Source organism: Podarcis pityusensis, assembly GCF_964106645.2.
Source record: "Podarcis pityusensis genome assembly, chromosome: 2".
In the NCBI taxonomy this organism is placed as follows: domain Eukaryota; kingdom Metazoa; phylum Chordata; class Lepidosauria; order Squamata; family Lacertidae; genus Podarcis; species Podarcis pityusensis.
The window spans coordinates 7,543,722-7,569,579 of record NC_138029.1 but is presented as its reverse complement, the minus strand read 5'-3'; the positions used below and the strand labels follow the sequence as shown (position 1 = coordinate 7,569,579).

Below are 25,858 nucleotides of genomic sequence, written 5' to 3'. Positions count from 1 at the left end.
GGTGCTACTGGACAATTTTTATTTTATTTTATTTTTAAAAGGGAAGAGACAGACCTGCGGCTGGTTAGAGGAAAGGCTGTCAGCTTCAGTTGTGCGGCAGGAAAAGCAGTGCTTCCTTCTCCCGTTTGCAGTTGCTCCTTATCTGCCTGCTGCTGTTTTTCATACTCCGCTGGCTGCAAAGGGAGCTCCTCCCTTCTGGCAAGGATTGGCGAAACTTAACTGCCTTCTTTAAACTAATTGTGAAATCTGTTAGTGAGGGAAACATACCAAATCCCTCCCACTGCAGAGCTCCGTGCCACAGATTCAGCCCCTTTCCCCTGTGTTCTGTTCATGTATGGATAGAGCAAATAAATCTTTTTTCTAGAGCAGGAAGAAAGCCTGGGGTTGAGCGTATCTTTCTTACGGAAGCACATCCCTCCTGCTGATAGAAAGATGGGCAGAGTGCTTGCAAAATTACATTTCACCTAGAGTAGGAAGGGTGAGGCTGGACCTGGCCAGCTTGCTTTGGTGCTTGAATTCTAGTACATATATAGAGAAAGACTCCACAAATGACTTTTAAAGATATATAGATATATATAGATATAGATAGATAGATAGATAGATAGATAGATAGATAGATATATTCCACCCTCCCCGGCCAAGACCGGGCTCAAGGCTGCTAACATCAGGTATAAAAACAATTGATTAAAATACAACTTAAAAATAGGATTCAAGTACAACTTAAAATGCAGCCTCATTTCAGTGGAAGCCCAGATCAAAAAAAAAACTGTTTGGGGGGAGAAAACACCAAATCTTCATCAAGGCCAACTATCCAGATTGGTCCTACGTGGGCCAGAAAGAAGTCAGGGAAGTCCCCAAATAGGAGTTCCATCACAGAAGGAAAAGGAAAGAGGGGGAGGGATCAGGCTGATTCCAAGCCAAAGGCCAGGCAGAACAACTCTGTCTTACAGGCCCTGCGGAAAGAAATCAGATCCCGCAGGGCCCTGGTCTCATGAGATAGAGCGTTCCACCAGGCCAGAGCCAGTGTGGAAAAGGCCCTGGCCCTGGCTGAGGCTAATCTGACTTCCTTAGGGCCCGGGACCTCTAGAGTGTTGCTATATATGAACCTTAAGGTCCTCCGCGGGGCATACCAGGAGTGGCGGTCCCGTAGGTTTCCTTTCTGCTGCTGGTGTGCAGAAAGAGCGGTTGGAATGATTTGCAACCTGCATATTAGAAATAAGATAATGAAATATTATTTTTGTCAGTTTGCTTATTGTTTACATAGTGTGGATGTCAATAACTTGGAGTGCTGAAACAATTCAGAACTGAAAGGCGTGATGAAGATCATTGTTCTTTCTTGCTTAGTACAGATCTAGGTACATTTCAAGGATGGGGGATGTATAACCAGAAGATTCATGTTGAAGGGAGCAGCGGGTGTGTGGGTGTGAAAAGGAAAGACCACCACATTGATAAACTGCTGGTTCTCTAAATACCTCGCTGAAGAGAGGGACAAAAGGCTGGAGGGAACCCCACTTCATTTTTATCTGTAACCTCTGGTACCTCTGCCCATTCCACTTGTTCCTTTCCTAAAAATGACAAGGCAGGTCATTTTTAGGAAAGGAAAAGAACCATTTTGCTGGGCTCCGGGAATCTGTAGCGTTATTAGACTTTACCGACTGGTGGGGTCTGCGTTGCTCCTGGGAGGGAGAAAGGAAGTCAAATGACACCGAGGTTGATTCAGAGAAAGAGTTTATTCTGCTCTCCGGATAGCAGAAGGTACTGCGTGAATCGGTTCACCGCAAGCACAAAAGCAAGAGAAATTGCATACAGTATATATATCCTCCAGGCACCCTCTCTCCCCTTCCCCAGGAATCCAGCCACATCAGCTTATACACCTAAGTTGACATCCGTGACCATAAACAGATGTTCCTGTTCCTCTTCCTATACTCTTATCTTGGGGCAAGAAGGTCACCAACTCGAAGAACACTCCTGGCGCTGTTCCCGGTCTTTTGTCAGACCTGACAAGGTCTGTGCGTCAGTGTGGTCAGGATGTAAGATAAGACCCAGATGTGCCATCCCTGCTCCACTTTGGAACTGACAAGGCCATTCATTAGGCAACAAAGAGACCTTTGTTTGTACAGCTGGGTTCCTGTTATACATTTGCTCAAGGGCTCAAGTTAATGGTTTTTACCCTTGGAGAAGGAAAAATGGGGATTTTGTGGCCCGTTTCAGACTGACTGCACAGTCAGATTTTAGATCTGGAAAACCCATTCCTTCAAATCGGAAGCCAAAGACACAAAGCGAGATAGTTGCAACTGGGTTCCTCCAACCAAAGAGAAAGGAAGAAGCCTGCCTACAAGTGACTGCCACTTGGCTGGGTTACATACGGGTACATGGGTAAGGGGTGCAAACAGAAGAGACACAGGTGCAAACGACGTGACACTTGACAGGCAAGGTAGGTGTAAAGGAGTCCTGGGCAAAAAAACCCAGGAGACCACAGCCAAAGCATCGGGGGCAAAGGAGGGAAATTTTGCACCCCTTAGGAGCACTGCTTTTTTACCCACCCACCCCCACACCCCCCGGTGCCTCAATAAGGCACCCTCCTGGGACTCTTTTTTTTAACGTGGTGTTCCTTCTGCTCTTTGACAAAGGAGGAACCAGGAGTTGGAAGACAACGATCTCCCCACCACCACCAGCACTTTTGGAGTGTAGGAATACCGAGGACGACGGGAGGTTGAATGCAGGTGAGCTGGGCAGGAGCAAGCTGGCAAGCAAGCTCCAAAACAGCTGCCGGCTAGTTCTGCAGAGGCTCCTTTTATTAGCAGAAGTCAACAATTGGAAACAGTAGTGAAACCACTTTGAACATGATGTATTTCCATCTAAGCACATTTCCAGCGTTATCAAATACACGTGTTAGCAGGTGTTTCCCTAAAATGTTTTCCCCGATACTTGATTACATCTGTGTCCACGGTCATGCTCCAGCCAAGCGTTATGTCTAGTAACCAAATCTGTGAGAGGACAAACTGTCAGGCGGGAACCCTGTTTTCTAGCCAAGAGGCAAGAGTTCAGGGAGTGTGAGCGCAAGGCTCCTTGGCACACTGTTGCATGCCGGGTGCAAGGTGTGCCTCAGCACAAGCCGAGCGTTACCACCCCACAGAGCAAGTGCCCGCTTTGCAGGAGGAACCCATTGATCCGTTTAGTTCGGCTTCCTAGCGCAACAAGCCTCGTTCCGCTTCTCTCTCCCTTTTGATCCAGCTCCTCTCAACCCGCCCTCCCACTGCCATCACTCCTGCGATCCCAGGATACACAAGGCTCACTTTGGCACTGCCGCGCGTTGGGTCGGAGAGGAGCACTTCTCCTCCTGGAAAGAAGTTTCCCTGCTGCAGTCCCTCCCAGGGAGCTCGGAGCCACAGCAGGAGGGGAACTTCGGGTGCCTCGGCCACTTTCCTTGCAAACTTTATTCCCTTATGGAAAACACCCCGAGCCCCCCCCCCCCGCCCCCAGCAGCTTGACTCCATCAGGTCAAAGGGAGCACCAGCGACAGCCTCTGGAGACCCAGCCCAGGAACGTAGCTAGGGGGGTGCAGCACATCTGGGCTTTGGCATCACTTTGGGCTCAGGCATGCTGCCCGTAAAAGTAAGCGCCGCCTGGGCTGGGCACGCCTGTAGACCACACCTGGAGTAGGGTATTGACAAGCTGGAACTGTAAACATTCTGTGATGATTCGTATTTTTGAGATGGAGGTTTTTGAGATGTCTTCCCCACTTTACTTGGGAAGTGTATGTAGCTCAGGTTTCTGTGATTTTAGCACCCACCCCCAAGTTCACAGTGGAAGAGTCTCCCTTGGGAGGTTGTGGACTCTCCTTCCTTGGAGATTGTTAAGCAGAGGTTGGATGGACATCTGTCATGGATGCTTTAGCTGAGATTCCTGCATTGCAGGGGCTTGGACTCCATGGCCCCTGGGGTACCAGCAGTGGAAGACAGAAGTGCCTGGCATGCTCTGGTCTATGAGGTCACGAAGAGTCGACTAAACGACTAAACAACAACAATTTAGTCTGAAGTCCCATGTATTTTTTCCCTGGGTAAATGAGTGGTAAAGCATTGCAGTTTCAGCTGTATCAGAGAATAGTTCGGAATAATAATAATAAATCACTTCTCCTTAAGGTACTGATGACCCAATCTGCCTCTCATTAGGATCCTAAAAGATGCAATTAGACTTGTATTCCATCCACAGCTTGTTGGCTCATTTGGCAACTGTAATGCCCAATGGTTATGCCTCCCCAACAATCACCCAGCCCTGGTAATCCTGAGGCAGCAGCGGGTTCTTTGGATCTCAAACTTTTAGGCAGTAGATGCAAGCTTTATTAACAACTATCACAATAAGCAAAGAAACAGCAACAGGTGCTAATATACAATTAAAGTACAGTCGTACCTTGGTTGCCAAACGCTTTGGAACTTGTACATTTCAGCTCCTGAACAATCAAAAGCTGGAATGATTTTCAAACGTCCGGTGCGGCTTCCGATTGGTTTCTGAACGTTTTGGAAGTCGAACGGACTTCCTGAACGGATTCCGTTCGACTTCCAAGGTACAACTGTATATGAAAGAATACTCAAAGAGAAAGTTGTGAAGCTGGCTCAGCTATCCGTCATTTTTGACGGAGACATTCCAGAAACCGGTGATGGCACCCCTCTTTCTCAGGCCAAAATATGCTTGGCACTTTACCCGGTCAGTCCAAACTGGAATCCCAATTGATTGCTGCAGTTGGGGCCTTTTATAGCGTCCTGGAGCAGCTTTCCACCGTTTCTGTAGCAAGTGCTTTATGCTCTCGTCCTTTTTCCCATCCACTTCTAAGGGCACCTCCTTCGATTTCACACTTTGAAGTCAGAGCATGAGTTCAAGGTAGCCTTCCACTCATATTCCTCCTTATCTCTGCAGCTGGTTCAGAGCAAGGACACTTCCTTCTTTCCCATGCCGGCAGCTGCATCCCTTATCTCAGCCACCATATATAGAAATACAGTATAAGCTAAACTGAAAACAGGAACACCATCTACTGGCTTCCCCCCTGGAAATATAACTGTAAAGCTTTTTCTTCAAAGCAATTCATACTGCTTGCAAAAGTTTGTTTCTTGCATTTTCTATTTTGCATAAACAAGCATCTACAGATTGTTGGCTCATTTGGACAACTGTAAAGGGTTTCTTCAAAGCAATCTATACAGCTTGAGCAGGTTTGGGCTGAATGCAGCTCACCACGAAATCAACGATGGACGTTGGAAAGTAAGAGGCAGGAATGTACAAGAACTTTGCATCCCATCCTGCAGAGTAGCGAGTGCGAGGGGAGCAGGATGTCAGGGCATGTTCCATACAGTCAGTGACCAGGTGATGCTTGCTGCTGGCAATGTTAACGGTATATTGGCCAATTTTGCAATCTGTGTGTGAGAAATATGAAACAAAACAGAAGTTAGTGCTGTAAATGTAGGGGGTAACCTAAATCTTTTGGGAGCTGAATGGACTGGTTGGCGTCTAGATACCTCTGCCTAGAAGAACTAAATCAAAGCAGATGCATCTGGAACTATTTTGGAGGCTTCAAAACAGAACACATTCTCAAAAGATTTAAATCTACAATGGATGAACCTGTCCATTTAGGTTTCTCTCAGTTTCAGTATCTCCAAAATCTTTCAGTTTGGTTCTCCTCATTTCAGTTTATGACTTTTGAAAGTCAGCATTTCAGTTTTCACAATACAGTGGTACCTCGGTTTAAAAACTTAATCCGTTCCGGAAGCCTGTTCTTAAACCCAAACCGTTCTTAAACCAAGGCGTGCTTTCCCTAATGAGGCTTCCCACCACCGGTGCCCTTCCACCATTCGGATTCCGTTCTTAGACCGAGGTAAAGTTCTCAAACCAAGACACTATTTCCGGTTTTGTGAAATTTGTAAACCAAATGATTCTTAAACCGGTCTGTACTTAAACTGAGGTACCACTGTATACAAATTTTGGCAAACATTATTTCCTTGCATAGTGAATTTTTTTTATTGTGATCAATTTGCTTAGTGCATTTTGGTATATTATGTACACATAGTTGTTCTGTACACATAGTTGTTCATAGTTGTCTTTGTACACATAGTTGGTCTGGAGAACTTGTTGCTAAATTTAGAGGAGTTTGAATTCCTAAGCAGAGCTATGAATTGGTTAATATATTTCTTCATGAAGTGTGACTTGGGTATGTTTGCAGGAAAATGCAAACCATGCTGAAATCCCCTCTGCGTCTACTTACAGTTCTCCAAGTACTGTTCCCCATAGACTTCTTTGATGTCAGACGGCACTCGGTTCCATACTTTCTTTAAATTCTCTATTGCTTGTGTGAAAATGTTTGTTTGGAAACCACCAGGTTCAACAATGCTGACTTGGACTCCAAAAGGATGGAGCTCTTGTCTGAAACGCAGAGGAAGAAACATCATTGCCTACTGAGTCATAGGTATGCAGGTCAGGAACTTGGGTCCATGGATAGGAACATCTTTCTTTTTAAAAAAAGAAATCCAAAAATTGAGGAGAAAGAAAAGTTGGGAAATGCAGCTCCCCTGCCTTCTGCCCTCTTGCAGGAGCCAGGATACGCCCTACCCAGGAGAGGATTGTGTACGACACAGCACCAGTTGTATTAAGAGACAGTCATGAGGACATGATTCAAAGTCTCACTGATACATCAAATGCCTTCCTGAAGGGAGACCTTAACCAAGTGGGGGAAAGTTGCTGCAGAGAGCAAGGAGCCTTTTCTGCCAGGGCTGCTTCCCACCCTCCTTTCTGCAGCCTCTGCCATCTCTGCCCAGTCTTCTTGTTAAGAGGGAAAAGGTCACTTGCATCAAAGGAACAAGACCCTGTTTTTTGGGTACTGGGACCCCATGTTTTAAAAAAGGAGCAATTAAGGGTTTTACCAAACCTCCTTTGTGCAGAAAAAGATTACAGTGCAAACAACCCTGAGAAGATGCCACACAGAATTTCTCTCCAAATGCTACACATTCATGGCTTAGTTGTCGGCAACCATGTATTAATTTTATGATAACAAAAAAACAACAACACTCATCACAATCAAAAATTTAAACCATAAAACTTGATTGACTTCCCTCCACTCCCCCTCCTGGTTCCATTATTTTATACAGATTCATGCATGTCCATAAAATCTTATATTCTTAATCCCATTTTAAAACCTTATTCATCTTATTACAAGTGACTTTTAGAAGTTCAATTAAGGTAGAAACCTATACACAAAGCTTACAAAGCATGCATTAAACATTACCCCCTGTCTTTCTTGGGTTTCAAATTATCTAATATGGCCTGCATAGTTCATTAATTTATTTTGCCAATATTCTTTATTTTCTTTGGTGGTGGCTTCTTCCTCCTGCAGTGGTACCTGGAGTTACAAACGCCTCAGGTTACAAACGCTTCAGGTTACAAACTCTGCTAATCTGGCAGAGTTACCTCGAGTTGAGAACTTTGCTCCAGGATGAGAACGGAAATCGTGTGCTGGCGGCACAGAGGCCCCATTAGCGAAAGCACGCCTCTAGTTAAGAACAGTTTCAGGTTAAGAATGGACCTCTGGAACAAATTAAGTTCCTAACTAGAGGAACCACAGTATAGGGATGGGTTGGTCTTGGCCTGGCGTCCACTCTCCAGTGCAGGAACAGAGTCTTTTGCTCAATAAATCCATTAAGTCCTGTGCCTTCCAAAATCATAGCGTCTGTTTTTTTAACGAAAAACATTTTCCACATTCTCTTCAAATCTTTATATGTCACTTCCCAGGTCTTCTTAATAACTTTACATTGCCACCACATATAGTAGCCTCCCATACCTTTTGCCCTCCCTTCCTGTTTTGTCTCCATCACAGTCAAATCCTCCCAAATCCATTCACACAAGGTGCAATTTTTGTTATGAACCACCCTTACTTTCCCTTGCATTTTCCTCGAACCTACCACCTCAGCCCTTCCCACCTCGGTGGTTTGTACATTCACCACTTTAAATTGTCTCACAGCCTCTGAGAGTAAATTAGTATTTTCCACGGTCTGTCCGCCATATCACAGAAACCTGGATGTTGGCATCCATGCATCTCAACAGAGAATGGAGTGCTAACAGTGACCTCCCTGCTACGTGAGCATGGGCAGTGCATATGTGCAGATAACTTCTCAGTCCCACATCTTGACAATTAAGTGGTATGTAAATAGCTGGAAAAAGCACACACTTTTCAACATGGTAATCAACATTTCTATAAAGCATGTTGGGCCCGAACTGAAGATTTATCGCTTTTCCGTCCAGCTTACGCTTCCATTGCGCCAGCTTTTCAAGCGCAGCCCCGGGAGAAAGCAATTAGCAGATGCACAGCTTTGGTCCGTGTGAGAAAGACATTAAATCAAGTCCAGACAGCTTCTCTATTCGAGAAGGATTTGAAGCCTCCCTGCTGAGCAGATTGACAGCAAATGCTATATCTGGTCTGTTCCACTGGGACAAATACAGCAAACTTCCTAGAGCTGACTGAAAGACTTCAGCATTTTCGAACGCAGCACGTTCTACTTGCTGACTGTCCTTTACAAAACTAGTCTCCATAGGACTTCTTACTCCTGCACAATCATTCATCCTGAATTTCTGATGCAGTTGCTCAATTTTGCCTTTCTGGCTGAGCAAGAAACTTCCATCTTGTGCCCTGACAATATATACGCCTAGATACATCTTGACAGCTCCAAGCTGCTTGAGCTTGAACCGTTTACCAAGCTCCCTAGCAAACTTTTCTGCCTCTTTACCTGTCTCTGAGAAGTACAGCAAATCAGCTACAAAAATCTGCACAAATTCCTGTGTTGCACCTGATCCTTTCAGATAAAGGCAACTGTCAGCAACACTTCTTCTGAAACCTAGCTCTTCCAAGGCTTCATTCAGGCACATATTCCAGTTTCTGGCAGATTGACGTAACCCATAGATGGATTTGTGCAATCGCCACACAATGCCTTGCCTCATGATCTCAAACCCTGGAGGAGGAAGCATGTACAGCTCCTCCTGGAGATCTGAGTTCAGGTAGGCAACATCCACATCAAAGTGGTTTACCCGCCAACCTCTCTGTGCCGCGACGGATAGAAGCTTCCTAAGCGTCTCACATCTTGAGGTGGGCAAATACACCTCCGTGAAGTGAATTCCCTTCCTTTGAGTGAATCCACGAGCCACTAATCTAGCTTTATACTGTGGTTCTCCAGCGTCAGTGGGTTTAAGGCGATAAACCCATCTGCAACTCACAGCTTGTTTGCCCGGTGGCAACTCTGTGAGCGAGAACACACCTAGATTTTCCATGGATCTCATCTCCTTGTGCATTGCCTCATGCCACTTGCTGGCTTCTTCCTGAGGCAAATTCTGAATATCCTCGAAGGATTCAGGTTCACACCTGGCTACACCCACCCAGACACCTGTAGCTTCAAAACGATCAGGAGGCTTCCCCTTGGTTGACCTCGCTGACCTCCTCAGTGTGAAACCTGGTGTTCCTTCTGACTCACTGGGTCCTACTAAATCATCCTCAACTTCAGTGTCTTCCCCCTCTGACCTGCTGCACCTTTTGGGCCTTACAGCTGGTCCAGCAGGTGAGGAAGGCTCACTCTTTGCCTCAGACTTGACAGTTGCTGGAGGAGGTGTTCTAGGTTCCCCCCTCTGAGGGATCCTGAGCTGTCCCTGCCTTGGACTCTGTTTCTGTGGTGGACCCCGTTGCTCTGGACTTCGGTCCCCAGCAACAAGTTCCTCTTCCTCCTCACCGTCTGAGTCATAGAACTGCTGCAAAAGCGCGTCTGGATTAGCATGAAGACGTGACCACCCAGCCTGTTCACAGAACTCAGCACTATTGCTGATCACCAACCTTGACTGGTTTCCACTTGGGTACGCGAACCGCCAGGCCTTTGAGCCAGGCTCATACCCCACAAAGATCATTTTCTTGGATCTTGGCTCACCTTTCTTGCGTAGAGCCTTTGGAATAAGAACCCAGGCCTCACAAACAAACACACGAAGGTAGTGCATCTTGGGCTTCTTACCATGCAGCAGGAAATAGGGTGTGTTCCCTACACTTGAGTTGTACACTCTGTTCTGTGTAAACACCACAAATCTCCAGGCTTCAGACCAAAACTTTTGGGGTAGCCCTGCATCCCATAAAATGGACGACACTGCTTCCTGAATCGTCCTATTCTTCCTTTCCACAATTCCATTCTGCTGTGGACTGCAGGGAGCGGTCAATCGGTGGCTAATCCCCTTCTTCCTAAAGAAATCCTGCAAAGCAGAACCAGTGAACTCTGAACCTCTGTCACTTTGGATGTTCTTAACTTTGGTGGAGAAGGTCACTTCAACTGCAGTGATCCAATCCCTGATCAACCCAGTCGCCTCCCCTTTAGTACGCATAGCAAAAGTCCACGAATTCCGAGAAAAATCATCAATTAAGAGAAGAGAGAATTTTGACCCACCCAATGACTCAACTGACATTGGACCACACAAATCTGCATGAATTAACTCAAAAGATTGAGTGCTCTTTCTCTCTGACTTAGGATAAGAGCATGTCACAATCTTGGACTGTTTACAAGCATGACAATCCAAGAATTTGTCACAAGCCTTAAATTTGCACCTTTCTGTCAGTTCAGGTGCCTTTTTGACATAACTCCAATTCAGATGAGCAAATCTGCGGTGCCAGATATGTGGGCAACCATCATGGGGCACTACATTCACACATTGCCCCCTTGCATCTTCGGTGTCATCCTCAGTAGAAAGCGGCATCTCTATAAGAAAAAAATTGCCTTTGAACTGTACTGAGTACAGCTGTTCACCATTCCTGGAAAACACACACTGGTTAACTGCAAAAGACACACAGAAATTGTCAGCAATTAAATCAGACATGCTTAGCAAACAATTAGCTAAACATGGCACCACAAAAGCTTGAATTTCATGTTTAAGAAAGGAACAATAAAGTGTCCCGGCCTGTGTGAGCGTTTTTTGACTCTCATCAGCAAGCGTCACAAATCTGTCAGTTTTTACTGTCCTGCAATTTCGCAAAAGATCAGGAGAGGGCAGTAGAGTGTTTGTCGCTCCTGAGTCTATGACGACAGTGAGGGTTTCTGGTTGTTGACATTCCTGAAGAATTGTCATGGCAACGCTTTCCCTCTCATTGCCCCCCTGACTGGGGCCTCTGCAGACGTCCTCTGCGGTTGTCACGGCAACAGTCTCCCCCCGGCTGGGGGATGTGTTGCAGCATCCAAACAGCTCTCAGGCACAGCAACAGCACCAGCAGCAGCAACAGGAATAGCAACAGTCCCTTCACTCCCCCTTGGGGGCTTAAGGCTCCTCTCAGCTTTCGAAGAGCTCTCAAGGCTCTGGCCAGCGCCATCTTGGCTCTCTGCCACCTCTGGTGCAACTCCAGCCACTTCCTGGTCCTTGCCTCCAGCTCCACAAGCTTTTAGGAGGGATTCCCAAGCGACCCTTGGCTCATTGGCACCCTGTAGGACTGGCAAAAGACAAGCCTCGACGCTTTCAGCCAGAATTCTGAGCACACGCTGTTTCAGCTCAGTTTGAACTGCAGCTTCCTCAGCCATTGCATTCCCAACTTCGGGCTGTGGGGGTTGCACCAAGTGCCACAGCTGCTCCCCCACTAGCAGGTACTCCATTGCAAAAGACCATTCCAGCCAATTTTGGCCACTCAGTCTCTGACACTGCATATTAAACCCAAAGACCTGTCCCTGGGGATGGGCCATTCTTTCCCCTTCCCTTCTGTCGGCTAGAGTAGCTTGAATACTCACTCTTCTGCTAAACCGGGCATTCCGGAAAGCCTTGGCTCCGTTGTTCCCCTCCGTCAGCAAACTCAGATCTGCCTTTGAAGCCTCTGGCAGTAGATCAAGCTGACCTGCAGGCTTTTAAGTTACGTTCTTTCTCACACTTTTGGCGTGGTTCCATAACCTGAAGATTTATTGCTTTTCTATCCAGCTTACGCTTCCGTTGCGCCAGCTTTTCAAGCGCAGCCCCGAGAGAAAGCAATTAGCAGATGCACAGCTTTGGTCTGTGTGAGAAAGACATTAAATCAAGTCCAGACAGCTTCTCTATTCTAGAAGCATTTTATTAAGCAAAAACAGCATATTTACAGGCCATCAGTATCCAGCTCCATTTTCTCTGACTCCTTTCTTCCTCGGAGCAGCGACCGACTGAAAAACGAAAGCACTTCTCACAGCACAACAAAGAGCTGTGACGTAACATCCTGGCTGACTTCCCGTGGAAGCCCTTCCCTCAGACGTGAGACACAGAAAGGTTAACCCTTTACCACCACACTCTACACGAACTATTCTAAGGAAAACAGGGGGACATCCATAGCATGTTCACCATTAATGAGAAGGTCCTGGACTGAGAGCCACACATCCAATTGTGGTCTTGTGATTTGAAAAGTTTGGTTCAAGGCCAGATGTGGGCATGGCCTGTGCCTGGATACCTTCTTTTTTCTTTTTCCGAAAATTTTTTATTATTAAAATAATTCAGCATTAATACACACATACTGCGAATATACAAGCATACAAACATACATTTCATACAATCCTTAAAAATGTTCAAACATACCTACACTCAATCCCACAGATAATTCCTTTTCCCATCACCATCCACCACCCCTCACCCCACCTTTGTGTTAGACTTCCAATCTACTCAATTGCAATTTCTATCCACTTCTGTTACTTTTTTTCACACACCTTTAACCTAATTTCATGCTTCTTTTTCTATTACACATTGTCATCCATCTTAGTATTTCAGTATTTAAAACGGAACTTGTTTATTCTAATAGGAGTTCTGATTTTTCAATATGGTTTTGCAAGTATCCTTTAGACACCTTCCAGTCCCTGTCTATCTTCTCTTTTGAGATCCTTCCTGGATACATTCATCTCAAGTTGTGCGAGTCTTGGGCAAAGCCCTGAGCAGCTGCCATATTTCCCAGCTCTTTCTTCCCTGCAGCCCACTTTCCCCAGACTTGGCAACTAAACCAGGAGGACTCGCATCAGCCACTTCCAGCCTGGCAAGTGGTTAGGGAGTATGGCAGATGTTGCACTAAAGTAAGCAAAAGAAGACATTAAAGAGCTGCTGTTTTTACCTCAGGCTGTCAGAGAAGGCTTCCACACCAAACTTGGATGGGCAGTAACCACCTCCATAGATTACCAGGCGTCCATTCACACTGGAGATGTTGACCACCCTCCCTCTGGCTCTCCTCACCAGAGGCACCATGTGTAGTGTCACATCAATCATCCCAAGAAGGTTGACATTGATCACCTTTGCAAAGTCATCTTTGGTCAGCCATTCGTTGGGACCTGATGGTAGAGCTGTGCCTGCGTTGTTCACCAAGCCCCAGAGTCCTGTGAGAAAGAACGTATGTTTGTGATTCAAGGACCCGATCCCCGCTTGGGGAATAAAGACACGTGGACACAGAATGTAAGGTTAATGGGTAAGGTAAAGGCCACAACTTTATTGATTACAGCATGTGAGAAGGTATTGGCTTAGGCATTGGACCACGGAACATTAGACTCCACCCACTCGTAGAGGGGTGAGTCTGAGGAGGGGTTAACCACCAGTAGGGGAGGCCTGTTGATGCTAATCCAACTAAAGGCTCTCTTTCTGATGTCACTGAGGGTCGTGCCATGGCCCCCCGCCCCAAGGGCATCGGACAGGATCCACGACCACTGGATTCCTTTAGCGGAATACCCAAAATTGTCAGGGAAGGCGATGGCCACACCTTGCCCCCCGAAACACCAACAACACATTCCAATGCCTAACCGCCAAGTACCACGAAAGTTGTGACGGTTGCTACGAGGTAGGCGAAAAAAACCAAGAGGCCGGGCCAATTTAGCCAATTGGGAAAAAAACTCCTACCAGGCCCCCTGGTTAAACAGAGCGACCAACCAGAGATCCATAGCAAAGTCTCAGGAACAGCTAATCTCAAGGGAGTGGAGGGTGGGTGACTCGAAGAAAATGTGTGTGCAATTGTGGGGATGGCTGGCGCGGCTGCCTTTGAGCAGCAAGCCACGCCCCCGCCGAGCTTCCCTATTGGGTGCCCAACTGGGGAGGGGCATGGTGCCAGCCCTGGAGATGAAGCAAGGGGCGTCCCCCGTCCCACCAATAGCACAGAGGCACCACAAGGAAGGTAGAGATTCACCTTTGCTTCCAATGCACCCTTTCACCCACTCCGTCGCAGCCGCCACACTCTCTGTGCTGCTCACATCCAGAATGGTGGTTTTCAAGCGCCCTGAGGTGCCCTTGCCCAGCTGATCTGCCCCCTTCTGCGTGAGACAGGCTGCCAGCACCCGCAGGCCCCGGGCATCCAGCTGCCTGGCAAGTAGGTTTCCAAAGCCAGAGTCACACCCCGTGATGAAGACATATTTCTCCGTCAGGTTCTCCACCGTCTGTCTCTCCTGGTACCATCGGCAAAGGAAGTAAAGCCCCAGCAGGGCAGCCAGGTAGAGCCACATGGCTGAAACCTGTAGGGAAAAAGAATTCAAGCATTAGGAAGCATACACACCCCTGGCAGGACTTGGAGGGGCAAAAGTCGAATCCCTACTCCACCACAGAGCTCAGCGGGAGACCTTTGATGTTGCCACTGCTGAATTTCGCCTCCCTTGCAGTGTTGTTGAGGGAAAGGAGAATTTTTGGATGGTGCAATGAGCTGCTTGGAGCAGAGGCAGGTTAAAGAAAAACAGGTGTAGCAAGCTGATAAGAAGATAACGTACATGTACTTGCATGTACCTTTTAAAGTTCTGAACTTTTTCTGGAAATGTTTCTCGGCCTTTAAAGGGTGCCCAGGAATAAAGTTGTTATAAGCACATGTTAGTGGAGACAGGAAGTTACTATCATGCATAATTGAAAAGGGAAGATTCAGGTAGGTAGCCGTGTGGGTCTCACACAGTCAAAATAAAAAATAAAAAATTGTTCAGTAGCTCCTTATAGACCAACTAGGTTTGTTCTGGTATAAGCTTCCATGTGTCTGCACACTTCTTCAGATACATATACACACAAAAGCTTATACCAAAACAAACTTAGTTGGTCTATAAGGTGCTACTGGACAATTTTTATTTTATTTTATTTTTAAAAGGGAAGAGACAGTCCTGCGGCTGGTTAGAGGAAAGGCTCTCAGCTTCAGTTGTGCGGCAGGAAAAGCAGTGCTTCCTTCTCCCGTTTGCAGTTGCTCCTTATCTGCCTGTTGCTGTTTTTCATACTCCGCTGGCTGCAAAGGGAGCTCCTCCCTTCTGGCAAGGATTGGCGAAACTTAACCGCCTTCTTTAAACTAATTGTGAAATCTGTGGGTGAGGGAAACATACCAAATCCCTCCCACTGCAGAGCTCTGTGCCACAGATTCAGCCCCTTTCCCCTGTGTTCTGTTCATGTATGGATAGAGCAAATAAATCTTTTTTCTAGAGCAGGAAGAAAGCCTGGGGTTGAGCATATCTTTCTTACGGAAGCACATCCCTCCTGCTGATAGAAAGATGGGCAGAGTGCTTGCAAAATTACATTTCACCTAGAGTAGGAAGGGTGAGGCTGGACCTGGCCAGCTTGCTTTGGTGCTTGAATTCTAGTACATATATAGAGAAAGACTCCACAAATGACTTTTAAAGATATATAGATATATATAGATATAGATAGATAGATAGATAGATAGATAGATAGATATATTCCACCCTCCCCGGCCAAGACCGGGCTCAAGGCTGCTAACATCAGGTATAAAAACAATTGATTAAACTACAACTTAAAAATAGGATTCAAGTACAACTTAAAATGCAGCCTCATTTCAGTGGAAGCCCAGATCAAAAACTGTTTGGGGGGAGAAAACACCAAATCTTCACCAAGGCCAACTATCCAGATTGGTCCTACGTGGGCCAGAAAGAAGTCAGGGAAGTCCCCAAATAGGAGTTCCATCACAGAAGGAAAAGGAAAGAGGGGGGGGGATCAGGCTGATTCCAAGCCAAAGGCCAGGCAGAACAACTCTGTCTTACAGGCCCTGCGGAAAGAAATCAGATCCCGCAGGGCCCTGGTCTCATGAGATAGAGCGTTCCACCAGGCCAGAGCCAGTGTGGAAAAGGCCCTGGCCCTGGCTGAGGCTAATCTGACTTCCTTAGGGCCCGGGACCTCTAGAGTGTTGCTATATATGAACCTTAAGGTCCTCCGCGGGGCATACCAGGAGTGGCGGTCCCGTAGGTTTCCTTTCTGCTGCTGGTGTGCAGAAAGAGCGGTTGGAATGATTTGCAACCTGCATATTAGAAATAAGATAATGAAATATTATTTTTGTTAGTTTGCTTATTGTTTACATAGTGTGGATGTCAATAACTTGGAGTGCTGAAACAATTCAGAACTGAAAGGCGTGATGAAGATCATTGTTCTTTCTTGCTTAGTACAGATCTAGGTACGTTTCAAGGATGGGGGATGTATAACCAGAAGATTCATGTTGAAGGGAGCAGCGGGTGTGTGGGTGTGAAAAGGAAAGACCACCACATTGATAAACTGCTGGTTCTCTAAATACCTCGCTGAAGAGAGGGACAAAAGGCTGGAGGGAACCCCACTTCATTTTTATCTGTAACCTCTGGTACCTCTGCCCATTCCACTTGTTCCTTTCCTAAAAATGACAAGGCAGGTCATTTTTAGGAAAGGAAAAGAACCATTTTGCTGGGCTCCGGGAATCTGTAGCGTTATTAGACTTTACCGACTGGTGGGGTCTGCGTTGCTCCTGGGAGGGAGAAAGGAAGTCAAATGACACCGAGGTTGATTCAGAGAAAGAGTTTATTCTGCTCTCCGGATAGCAGAAGGTACTGCATGAATCGGTTCACCGCAAGCACAAAAGCAAGAGAAATTGCATACAGTATATATATCCTCCAGGCACCCTCTCTCCCCTTCCCCAGGAATCCAGCCACGTCAGCTTATACACGTAAGTTGACATCCATGACCAAAAACAGGTGTTCCTGTTCCTGTTCCTATACTCTTATCTTGGGGCAAGAAGGTCACCAATTCTAAGAACACTCCTGGCGCTGTTCCCGGTCTTTTGTCAGACCTGATAAGGTCTGTGCGTCAGTGTGGTCAGGATGTAAGATAAGACCCAGATGTGCCATCCCTGCTCCACTTTGGAACTGACAAGGCCATTCATTAGGCGACAAAGAGACCTTTGTTTGTACAGCTGGGTTCCTGTTATACATTTGCTCAAGGGCTCAAGTTAATGGTTTTTACCCTTGGAGAAGGAAAAATGGGGATTTTGCGGCCCGTTTCAGACTGACTGCACAGTCAGATTTTAGATTTGGAAAACCCATTCCTTCAAATCGGAAGCCAAAGACACAAAGCGAGATAGTTGCAACTGGGTTCCTCCAACCAAAGAGAAAGGAAGAAGCCTGCCTACAAGTGACTGCCACTTGGCTGGGTTACATACGGGTACATGGGTAAGGGGTGCAAACAGAAGAGACACAGGTGCAAACGACGTGACACTTGACAGGCAAGGTAGGTGTAAAGGAGTCCTGGGCAAAAAAACCCAGGAGACCACAGCCAAAGCATTGGGGGCAAAGGAGGGAAATTTTGCACCCCTTAGGAGCACTGCTTTTTTACCCACCCACCCCCACACCCCACACCCCCCGGTGCCTCAATAAGGCACCCTCCTGGGACTCTTTTTTTTAACGTGGTGTTCCTTCTGCTCTTTGACAAAGGAGGAGCCAGGAGTTGGAAGACAACGATCTCCCCACCACCACCAGCACTTTTGGAGTGTAGGAATACCGAGGACGACGGGAGGTTGAATGCAGGTGAGCTGGGCAGGAGCAAGCTGGCAAGCAAGCTCCAAAACAGCTGCCGGCTAGTTCTGCAGAGGCTCCTTTTATTAGCAGAAGTCAACAATTGGAAACAGTAGTGAAACCACTTTGAACATGACGTATTTCCATCTAAGCACATTTCCAGCGTTATCAAATACACGTGTTAGCAGATGTTTCCCTAAAATGTTTTCCCCGATACTTGATTACATCTGTGTCCACGGTCATGCTCCAGCCAAGCGTTATGTCTAGTAACCAAATCTGTGAGAGGACAAACTGTCAGGTGGGAACCCTGTTTTCTAGCCAAGAGGCAAGAGTTCAGGGAGTGTGAGCGCAAGGCTCCTTGGCACACTGTTGCATGCCGGGTGCAAGGTGTGCCTCAGCACAAGCCGAGCGTTACCACCCCACAGAGCAAGTGCCCGCTTTGCAGGAGGAACCCATTGATCCGTTTAGTTCGCCTTCCTAGCGCAACAAGCCTCGTTCCGCTTCTCTCTCCCTTTTGATCCAGCTCCTCTCACCCCGCCCTCCCACTGCCATCGCTCCTGCGATCCCAGGATACACAAGGCTCACTTTGGCACTGCCACGCGTTGGGTCAGAGAGGAGCACTTCTCCTCCTGGAAAGAAGTTTCCCTGCTGCGGTTCCTCCCAGGGAGCTCGGAGCCACAGCAGGAGGGGAACTTCGGGTGCCTCGGCCACTTTCCTTGCAAACTTTATTCCCTTATGGAAAACACCCCGAGCCCCCCCCCCGCCCCCAGCAGCTTGACTCCATCAGGTCAAAGGGAGCACCAGCGACAGCCTCTGGAGACCCAGCCCAGGAACGTAGCTAGGGGGGTGCAGCGCATCTGGGCTTTGGCATCACTTTGGGCTCAGGCATGCTGCCCGTAAAAGTAAGCGCCGCCTGGGCTGGGCACACCTGTAGACCACACCTGGAGTAGGGTATTGACAAGCTGGAACTGTAAACATTCTGTGATGATTCGTATTTTTGAGATGGAGGTTTTTGAGATGTCTTCCCCACTTTACTTGGGAAGTGTATGTAGCTCAGGTTTCTGTGATTTTAGCACCCACCCCCAAGTTCACAGTGGAAGAGTCTCCCTTGGGAGGTTGTGGACTCTCCTTCCTTGGAGATTGTTAAGCAGAGGTTGGATGGACATCTGTCATGGATGCTTTAGCTGAGATTCCTGCATTGCAGGGGGTTGGACTCCATGGCCCCTGGGGTACCAGCAGTGGAAGACAGAAGTGCCTGGCATGCTCTGGTCTATGAGGTCACGAAGAGTCGACTAAACGACTAAACAACAACAATTTAGTCTGAAGTCCCATGTATTTTGTTCCTGGGTAAATGAGTGGTAAAGCATTGCAGTTTCAGCTGTATCAGAGAATAGTTCGGAATAATAATAATAAATCACTTCTCCTTAAGGTACTGATGACCCAATCTGCCTCTCATTAGGATCCTAAAAGATGCAATTAGACTTGTATTCCATCCACAGCTTGTTGGCTCATTTGGCAACTGTAATGCCCAATGGTTATGCCTCCCCAACAATCACCCAGCCCTGGTAATCCTGAGGCAGCAGCGAGTTCTTTGGATCTCAAACTTTTAGGCAGTAGATGCAAGCTTTATTAACAACTATCACAATAAGCAAAGAAACAGCAACAGGTGCTAATATACAATTAAAGTACAGTCGTACCTTGGTTGCCAAACGCTTTGGAACTTGTACATTTCGGCTCCTGAACAATCAAAAACTGGAATGATTTTCAAACGTCCGGTGCGGCTTCCGATTGGTTTCTGAACATTTTGGAAGTCGAACGGACCTCCTGAACGGATTCCGTTCGACTTCCAAGGTACAACTGTATATGAAAGAATACTCAAAGAGAAAGTTATGAAGCTGGCTCAGCTATCCGTCATTCCCATCCACTTCTAAGGGCACCTCCTTCGATTTAACACTTTGAAGTCAGAGCATGAGTTCAAGGTAGCCTTCCACTCATATTCCTCCTTATCTCTGCAGCTGGTTCAGAGCAAGGACACTTCCTTCTTTCCCATGCCGGCAGCTGCATCCCTTATCTCAGCCACCATATATAGAAATACAGTATAAGCTAAACTGAAAACAGGAACACCATCTACTGGCTTCCCCCCTGGAAATATAACTGTAAAGCTTTTTCTTCAAAGCAATTCATACTGCTTGCAAAAGTTTGTTTCTTGCATTTTCTATTTTGCATAAACAAGCATCCACAGATTGTTGGCTCATTTGGACAACTGTAAAGGGTTTCTTCAAAGCAATCTATACAGCTTGAGCAGGTTTGGGCTGAATGCAGCTCACCACGAAGTCAACGATGGACGTTGGAAAGTAAGAGGCAGGAATGTACAAGAACTTTGCATCCCATCCTGCAGAGTAGCGAGTGCGAGGGGAGCAGGATGTCAGGGCATGTTCCATACAGTCAGTGACCAGGTGATGCTTGCTGCTGGCAATGTTCACGGTATATTGGCCAATTTTGCAATCTGTGTGTGAGAAATATGAAACAAAACAGAAGTTAGTGCTGTAAATGTAGGGGGTAACCTAAATCTTTTGGGAGCTGAATGGACTGGTTAGCTTCTAGATACCTCTCCCTAGAAGAACTACTGTATTTTTCGCTCTATAAGACGCACCAGACCACAAGACGCACCTAGTTTTTGGAGGAGGAAAACAAGAAAAAAAAAATTCTGAATCCCAGAAGCCAGAACAGCAAGAGGGATCAGTGTGCTTCTGGGATAGCTGCGCAGCCTGCATTCGCTCCATAAGATGCACACACATTTCCCCTTACTTTTTAGGAGGGAAAAAGTGAGTCTTTTAGAGCAAAAAATGCGATAAATCATAGCAGATGCATCTGGAACTATTTTGGAGGCTTCAAAACAGAACACATTCTCAAAAGATTTAAATCTACAATGGACGAACCTGTCCACTTTGGTTTCTCTCAGTTTCAATATCTCCAAAATCTTTGAGTTTGGTTCACCTCATTTCAGTTTATGGTTTTTGAAAGTCATCAGCATTTCAGTTTTCACAATACAGTGGTACCTCGGTTTAGAAACTTAATCCGTTCCAGAATCCTGTTCTTAAACCCAAACCGTTCTTAAACTGAGGCGTGCTTTCCCTAATGAGGCTTCCCACCGCCGGTGCCCTTCCACCGTTCGGATTCCATTCTTAGACCGAGGTAAAGTTCTCAAACCAAGACACTATTTCCGGTTTTGTGGAATTTGTAAACCAAATCATTCTTAAATGTTCTTAAGCTGAGGTACAGTGGTGCCCCGCAAGACGAATGCCTCGCAAGACGAAAAACTCGCTAGACGAAAGGGTTTTGCGTTTTTTGAGCTGCTTCGCAAGACGAATTTCCCTATGGGCTTGCTTCGCAAGATGAAAACGTCTTGCAAGTTTGTTTCCTTTTTCTTAAAACCGTTAATACCCAGGGTGCATTGCTTGAAGAGGTGCAGTTGCGACTTGACTTCGAGGAGCAACTCATAGCACGCGGTGTGGTAGCCTTTTTTGAGGTTTTGGAAGACTTTGGTGATTTTTGAAGCTTTTCCAAAACTTCTTTTGCAGCCATTTGGTAAGTTAAACTTTTAAAACTTTTTTTGGGGGGGTTGGATTTTGGGTTGGGGTGTTTGGAATTCAAGGACTTGGTGTTGGGGAGGGGTTTGCAAGAATCTGGAAGCTTGTGTGGTTTTTTTCTGAATTTTTATGATTTTTTGTGACCATTGGGCCACTCTGCTGTTTTTTTAAAAAAAAAATCTGGATTTGAATTTCTGTGTGGTGGGTGGCTGGGGGAACAGTTGGGGAGGGGTTTGCAACAGTTGGGGAGGGGCTGGGGGAACAGTTGGGGAGGGGTTTGCAACAGTTGGGGAGGGGCTGGGGAAACAGTTGGGAAGGGGTTTGCAATTTCTGTGTGGTGGGTGGCTGGGTGTTTGGAATTCAAGGACTTGGTTCTGGGTTTGAATTTCTGTGTGGTGGGTGGCTGGGTGCTTTTGAATTTTTTGGATGTGAAGCACTGATTTTTTTGAGGGGGGGTTGCGAAGGTAGGAGCTGTGCTGCCATGGGACCCAAGAAGACTGCTGCTGCAGAGGCCAGCGAGGGGAAGAAGGCGAAGGTTACACTGGAAATGAAGAAGGAGATCATCCGGAAGCACGACGGTGGAATGCGTGTGACAGACCTCGCCAGGGAGTACGGGAGGAATCCATCGACCATCGGGACCATCCTGAAGATGAGGGAGAAGATCCTTGCGACTGATGCAGCCAAGGGAGTCACCAGGATCGTGAAGAACCACCCAGCTGTTCTGGAGGAGGTGGAGAAGTTGCTGCTCATCTGGTTAGAAGAGAAGCAGCGTGCAGGGGACACAGTGACTGAGGCCGTCATTTGTGAGAAGGCCAAGGCCTTGCACGCAGACCTCGTCCGGGAACAGCCAGGAACCTCAGGCGAGCCAGAAGTCTTCAAGGCAAGCAGAGGCGGGTTTGACCGGTTCAGGACAAGATCTGGAATCCACAGCGTGGTCAGGCATGGAGAGGCTGCCAGTTCTGATGTTTCTGCGGCTGAAGACTTTGCAGCGGAGTTCCTGGAGGTTGTGAAGATGGAGGGCTACGTTCCACAGCAGGTCTTCAACTGCGACGAGACCGGGCTGTTTTGGAAGAGGATGCCCAAAAGGACTTTCATCACACAGGAGGAGGCCAAGTTGCCTGGCCACAAGCCCATGAAGGACCGTCTGACCCTGCTCTTCTGTGCCAACGCAAGCGGCGACCTGAAGATCAAGCCCCTGCTGGTGTACCACTTGGAGAACCCACGGGCCTTCAAGAAACACAAGGTCGACAAGGAGCAGCTGAGTGTCATGTGGCGATCCAACAGTAAGGCTTGGGTCACACGTGTGCTGTTTGTGGACTGGGTCAATCTTGCTTTTGGCCCTGCTGTCAAACAGTACCTACTGGACAACGACCTGCCGCTGAAGGCTTTGCTTCTGATGGACAATGCTCCTGCTTATCCTAAAGGCCTTGAGGAGGACTTGTTGGAGGAGTTCAGCTTCATCAGCATCATGTTCCTGCCGCCTAACACCACGCCACTGCTCCAGCCGATGGATCAGCAGGTCATCGCCAATTTCAAAAAACTCTACACCAAGGAGCTTTTCAGGCGATGCTTCGAGGTGACTGATTGCACCACCATCACCCTGCGGGAATTCTGGAAGGACCACTTCGACATCATCACCTGCTTGAAGATGATCACCACGGCCTGGAACGGGATCAGCCAGAGAAATTTGAATTGCGCTTGGTGCAGCCTGTGGCCGGACTGTGTGGCACCAAGTGACTCTGATGCACCAGAGTCAACAGCGGTGCAGGACATTGTTGCCTTGGGGAGGACCATGGGCCTGGAGGTCACAGAGGAGGACATCAGCGAGCTGGTGGAGGAGCACGACCACGAGCTGACCACCCAGGAGCTGGTCGAACTGCAGGCAGAGGCTGCGCAGGAGCAGGCCTCGCTTGAAGAGGAGGAAGCAACTGAGGAACGGCTGTCCTCCAAAGAACTGAGGGACATTTGCCTGAAGTGGAAGGATGTGCAGGCTTTTGCACAGCGGCACCACCCTGACAAGCACGTGGCACATGACATTGTGAACACTTTTGATACGAGGGTCATGTCGCCTTTCAGGGAGGTGCTGAAAAGGCGGATGAAGCAGCAGACCATGGACAGGTTCTTCAGCAAGAAGCAAAGAGTGGAAGAGGAACCTTCTTCAAGTTGTCCCCCAGAGTCTTAGAAAATGTACTGTACACTTTGTTGATTTTTAAATGTTTTTCTGTCATGTTTAGAAACTTAATTTATTGTTCCTTCAATTTTTGAAATGCTCTTTACAGTATGTGTGACTTTAAAGAGCACTTAATAAATTCTTGTTGTACCAAATTTGGCTTTGTTGCTTTGTTTGGACTTTTTTTGACCATAGGAACGCATTAATTGAATTTCAATGCATTCCTATGGGATTTCATGCTTCGCAAGACGAAATATTCGCTAGACGAAAAAACTCGCGGAACGAATTAATTTCGTCTTACGAGGCACCACTGTACCACTGTATACACATTTTGGCAAACATTATTTCCTTGCATAGTGAATTTTTTTTATCGTGATCAATTTGCTTAGTGCATTTTTGTATATTATGTTCACTTTGTACACATAGTTAGTCTGGAGAACTTGTTGCTAAATCTAGAGGGGTTTGAATTCCTAAGCAGAGCTATGTATTGGTTAATGTATTGCTTCTTGAAGTGTGAATTATATTAGAAATATTGGACAGTATGCACAATTGTTATCATTTACCATTGTTTACAGGGAAATTCTTCTTTTAAATATATATTTTCCTCCCATAGAGTTGGAAATTAGACCAGATTATGGTTGGAATATAGTCTCTGAAGAGCTGTATTTAATACGTAGTAAATTTCCAAATATTCCCCTGATTGTAATGGGAGACACCAATGCTAGAATTGGATCAGATAATATAGCTCTCTATAAACGCTATGTGTCAGGGAACTGCCATCGGAAGGAAGGGAAGTGAAAGGGCTCACACAGGTTGGGAGAGACTCAGCAGCTGAAGAGGGAACCAGTAGGGGGAGAGGAGCTGGGCTGAGGGAAAGGGAGCTGGAGGGATGGCTCAGAGACACTTCCAGCGAAAACAGTGGGGAGGTTTCAGGACCTCCTGTAGGGACACCCACTCCTCGCCGGAAACTGTCACGCAGAGAGTCCAGAAGACGTGTTTCCGTTAAGGAGCTTTTATGTTGGAAGCGATTCCGAAAGCAACCACTGTCGGAATCTGCCAGCGACTGACGGAGCCATGTTTAAGGGGCTCCGTTACAGACAGAGGTTTGCAAACTTGACCAAACTCTGAGGGACTAGGATTTTACACACAAGCAGCTCATCGTCCCATCACAGCATTCCGACAGTCTTCGTGAGCAGCTTGTGCAGGAGAAGGCATCATGAGCAACCCAGCCGGAACCGGAGAAGCAGGAGCTGGAGCGGGTCCAAGCCTGGAAGAAAGGTACCGGGTGTTGGAGGTCCAGCTAGCGCTGCAGACGGCGAGGCTTGAGGAGAGGAGGGCTCAGGATGCAGACAAAAAGGGGAAAGACACCCAGCTCGTCAGAAAGGTACCAGGATTGGTGCAGAAGTTTGGGGGGGAGCCCAAAGACTATCATGGCTTTCGGACAGAGATGCAATATGCCCTCAATCTGCAGTTTGATGAATTCCCTGACGAGGAATCAAGAGTGGCTTTCGTGATTGGGCATCTTGAAAAGGGGGCGAGAGACTGGGTTAGACCCCTGATGGCAGCGAATAGTGACGTCCTAAAGGACACGATGAAGTTCTTTCGCGCCATGGATCTGATGTTTTCCAGCGATATTGAACAGGGAGTGGTCCGCAGACAGTTAATGGCTTGCAAACAGGGTAGCCGATCTGTCCGTGAGTACTGGACTGAATTCACCATGTTGATCCATAAATTGGGGTGGGATCTATCGGCGGAACCCATTCAAATGCTTTTTGAAGAAGGGCTTTCTTCGGCTGTGAAAGACGAACTTTCCCGGGCGCCCAGGGCGGAGTCTATGGACCAGCTGACCAAATCAGCGCTGACCATAGGAGCGCGCCAGGAGGCGAGAGCATTGGAGAGGCGGGAAGGGAAGGGGGAACGTTGGAAGGAGTTCCGCATTCCAGACATTCCAGAGCCAACTTTCCCGCCGGCAGAGCCGATGGAAATCGGAACAGCGCGCGCGCGCGCAGTTTCAAAGCCCAGTGAGGGGGGAAAGAAGGAGGGAAAAGGCGCCCGGAAATGCTATCTCTGCCAACAGCCAGGTCACTTTGCCAGAGTCTGCCCCCAGAGGAAGGAATGGCAAGGGATGGTAGGAGCTGTGGAGGGAAGAGAGGAAGAAATACCGAAGCAAGTAAAAGCCAACGCCTGGCTGCCACCGTCGGGGCACAGCAGTCAGGCCAAAGAGCAGTGAAAGTGCCCACGCCAGAACCTCCTAAACCCGCCCTAGTGATAGAAGTGGCGCTAGAGCTGCCAAACGGACACCCTCTAAAGATAAAGGCGCTGTTGGACTCAGGCAGCTCCTG

General features: G+C 47.3%; 4 protein-coding genes across 9 annotated transcripts in view; 1 reads left to right on the top strand and 3 right to left on the bottom strand.

The window, feature by feature from the left end:
• LOC308471031 (retinol dehydrogenase 7-like) overlaps positions 1–1,530 on the bottom strand; it is a 35,773-nt gene extending 34,243 nt beyond the window's left edge. Inside the window, exon 1 of one of the 3 annotated variants that reach the window (XM_080994911.1) lies at positions 1,107–1,530. In XM_080994911.1, coding sequence (XP_080851037.1) covers positions 1,107–1,208 — 102 coding nt within the window. In that variant the 5' untranslated portion in view covers positions 1,209–1,530. Of the gene's footprint in view, positions 1–54; positions 516–1,106 lie in introns of those variants that run through there. The other 2 variants (XM_080994912.1, XM_080994917.1) reach the window with 2 other exon arrangements.
• A 2,787-nt stretch (positions 1,531–4,317) lies between these two features.
• Positions 4,318–19,666, bottom strand: LOC308471058 (retinol dehydrogenase 7-like). The gene is made up of 6 exons (XM_080994977.1): positions 19,454–19,666; positions 16,169–16,240; positions 14,156–14,477; positions 13,100–13,358; positions 6,251–6,408; positions 4,318–5,405 (listed from the first exon to the last, which is right to left on the bottom strand). The coding sequence occupies exons 3-6, from the start codon at positions 14,466–14,468 to the stop codon at positions 5,188–5,190; spliced, it is 948 nt and encodes a 315-aa protein (XP_080851103.1). The 5' UTR covers positions 14,469–14,477; positions 16,169–16,240; positions 19,454–19,666; the 3' UTR covers positions 4,318–5,187.
• Positions 19,667–20,010: 344 nt separating this feature from the next.
• Positions 20,011–25,858, bottom strand: part of LOC308470975 (retinol dehydrogenase 7-like) — a 267,166-nt gene continuing 261,318 nt past the window's right edge. For all 4 annotated transcript variants that reach the window (XM_080994735.1, XM_080994736.1, XM_080994737.1 and 1 more), the window contains exon 5: positions 20,011–20,262. In XM_080994735.1, coding sequence (XP_080850861.1) covers positions 20,045–20,262 — 218 coding nt within the window. In that variant the 3' untranslated portion in view covers positions 20,011–20,044. The remainder of the gene's footprint in view (positions 20,263–25,858) is intronic.
• On the top strand, positions 21,037–23,645 carry LOC308470932 (tigger transposable element-derived protein 1-like). Its single transcript, XM_080994642.1, has 2 exons — positions 21,037–21,344; positions 21,811–23,645. Exon 2 carries the CDS (start codon positions 21,828–21,830, stop codon positions 23,526–23,528), a length of 1,701 nt encoding a protein of 566 aa, XP_080850768.1. The 5' UTR covers positions 21,037–21,344; positions 21,811–21,827; the 3' UTR covers positions 23,529–23,645.

Coding starts and splice junctions, on each gene's coding strand:
- LOC308471058 (XM_080994977.1), bottom strand. CDS start 14,468: ATGTGGCTCTACCTGGCTGCCCTGCTGGGGCTTTACTTCCTTTGCCGA. Junction 6,409..13,099: donor GCCTTCTCTGACAGCCTGAG/GTAAAAACAGCA, acceptor TCTGCGTTTCAG/ACAAGAGCTCCATCCTTTTG. Junction 5,406..6,250: donor GGAACAGTACTTGGAGAACT/GTAAGTAGACGC, acceptor TCTCACACACAG/ATTGCAAAATTGGCCAATAT.
- LOC308470932 (XM_080994642.1), top strand. CDS start 21,828: ATGGGACCCAAGAAGACTGCTGCTGCAGAGGCCAGCGAGGGGAAGAAG.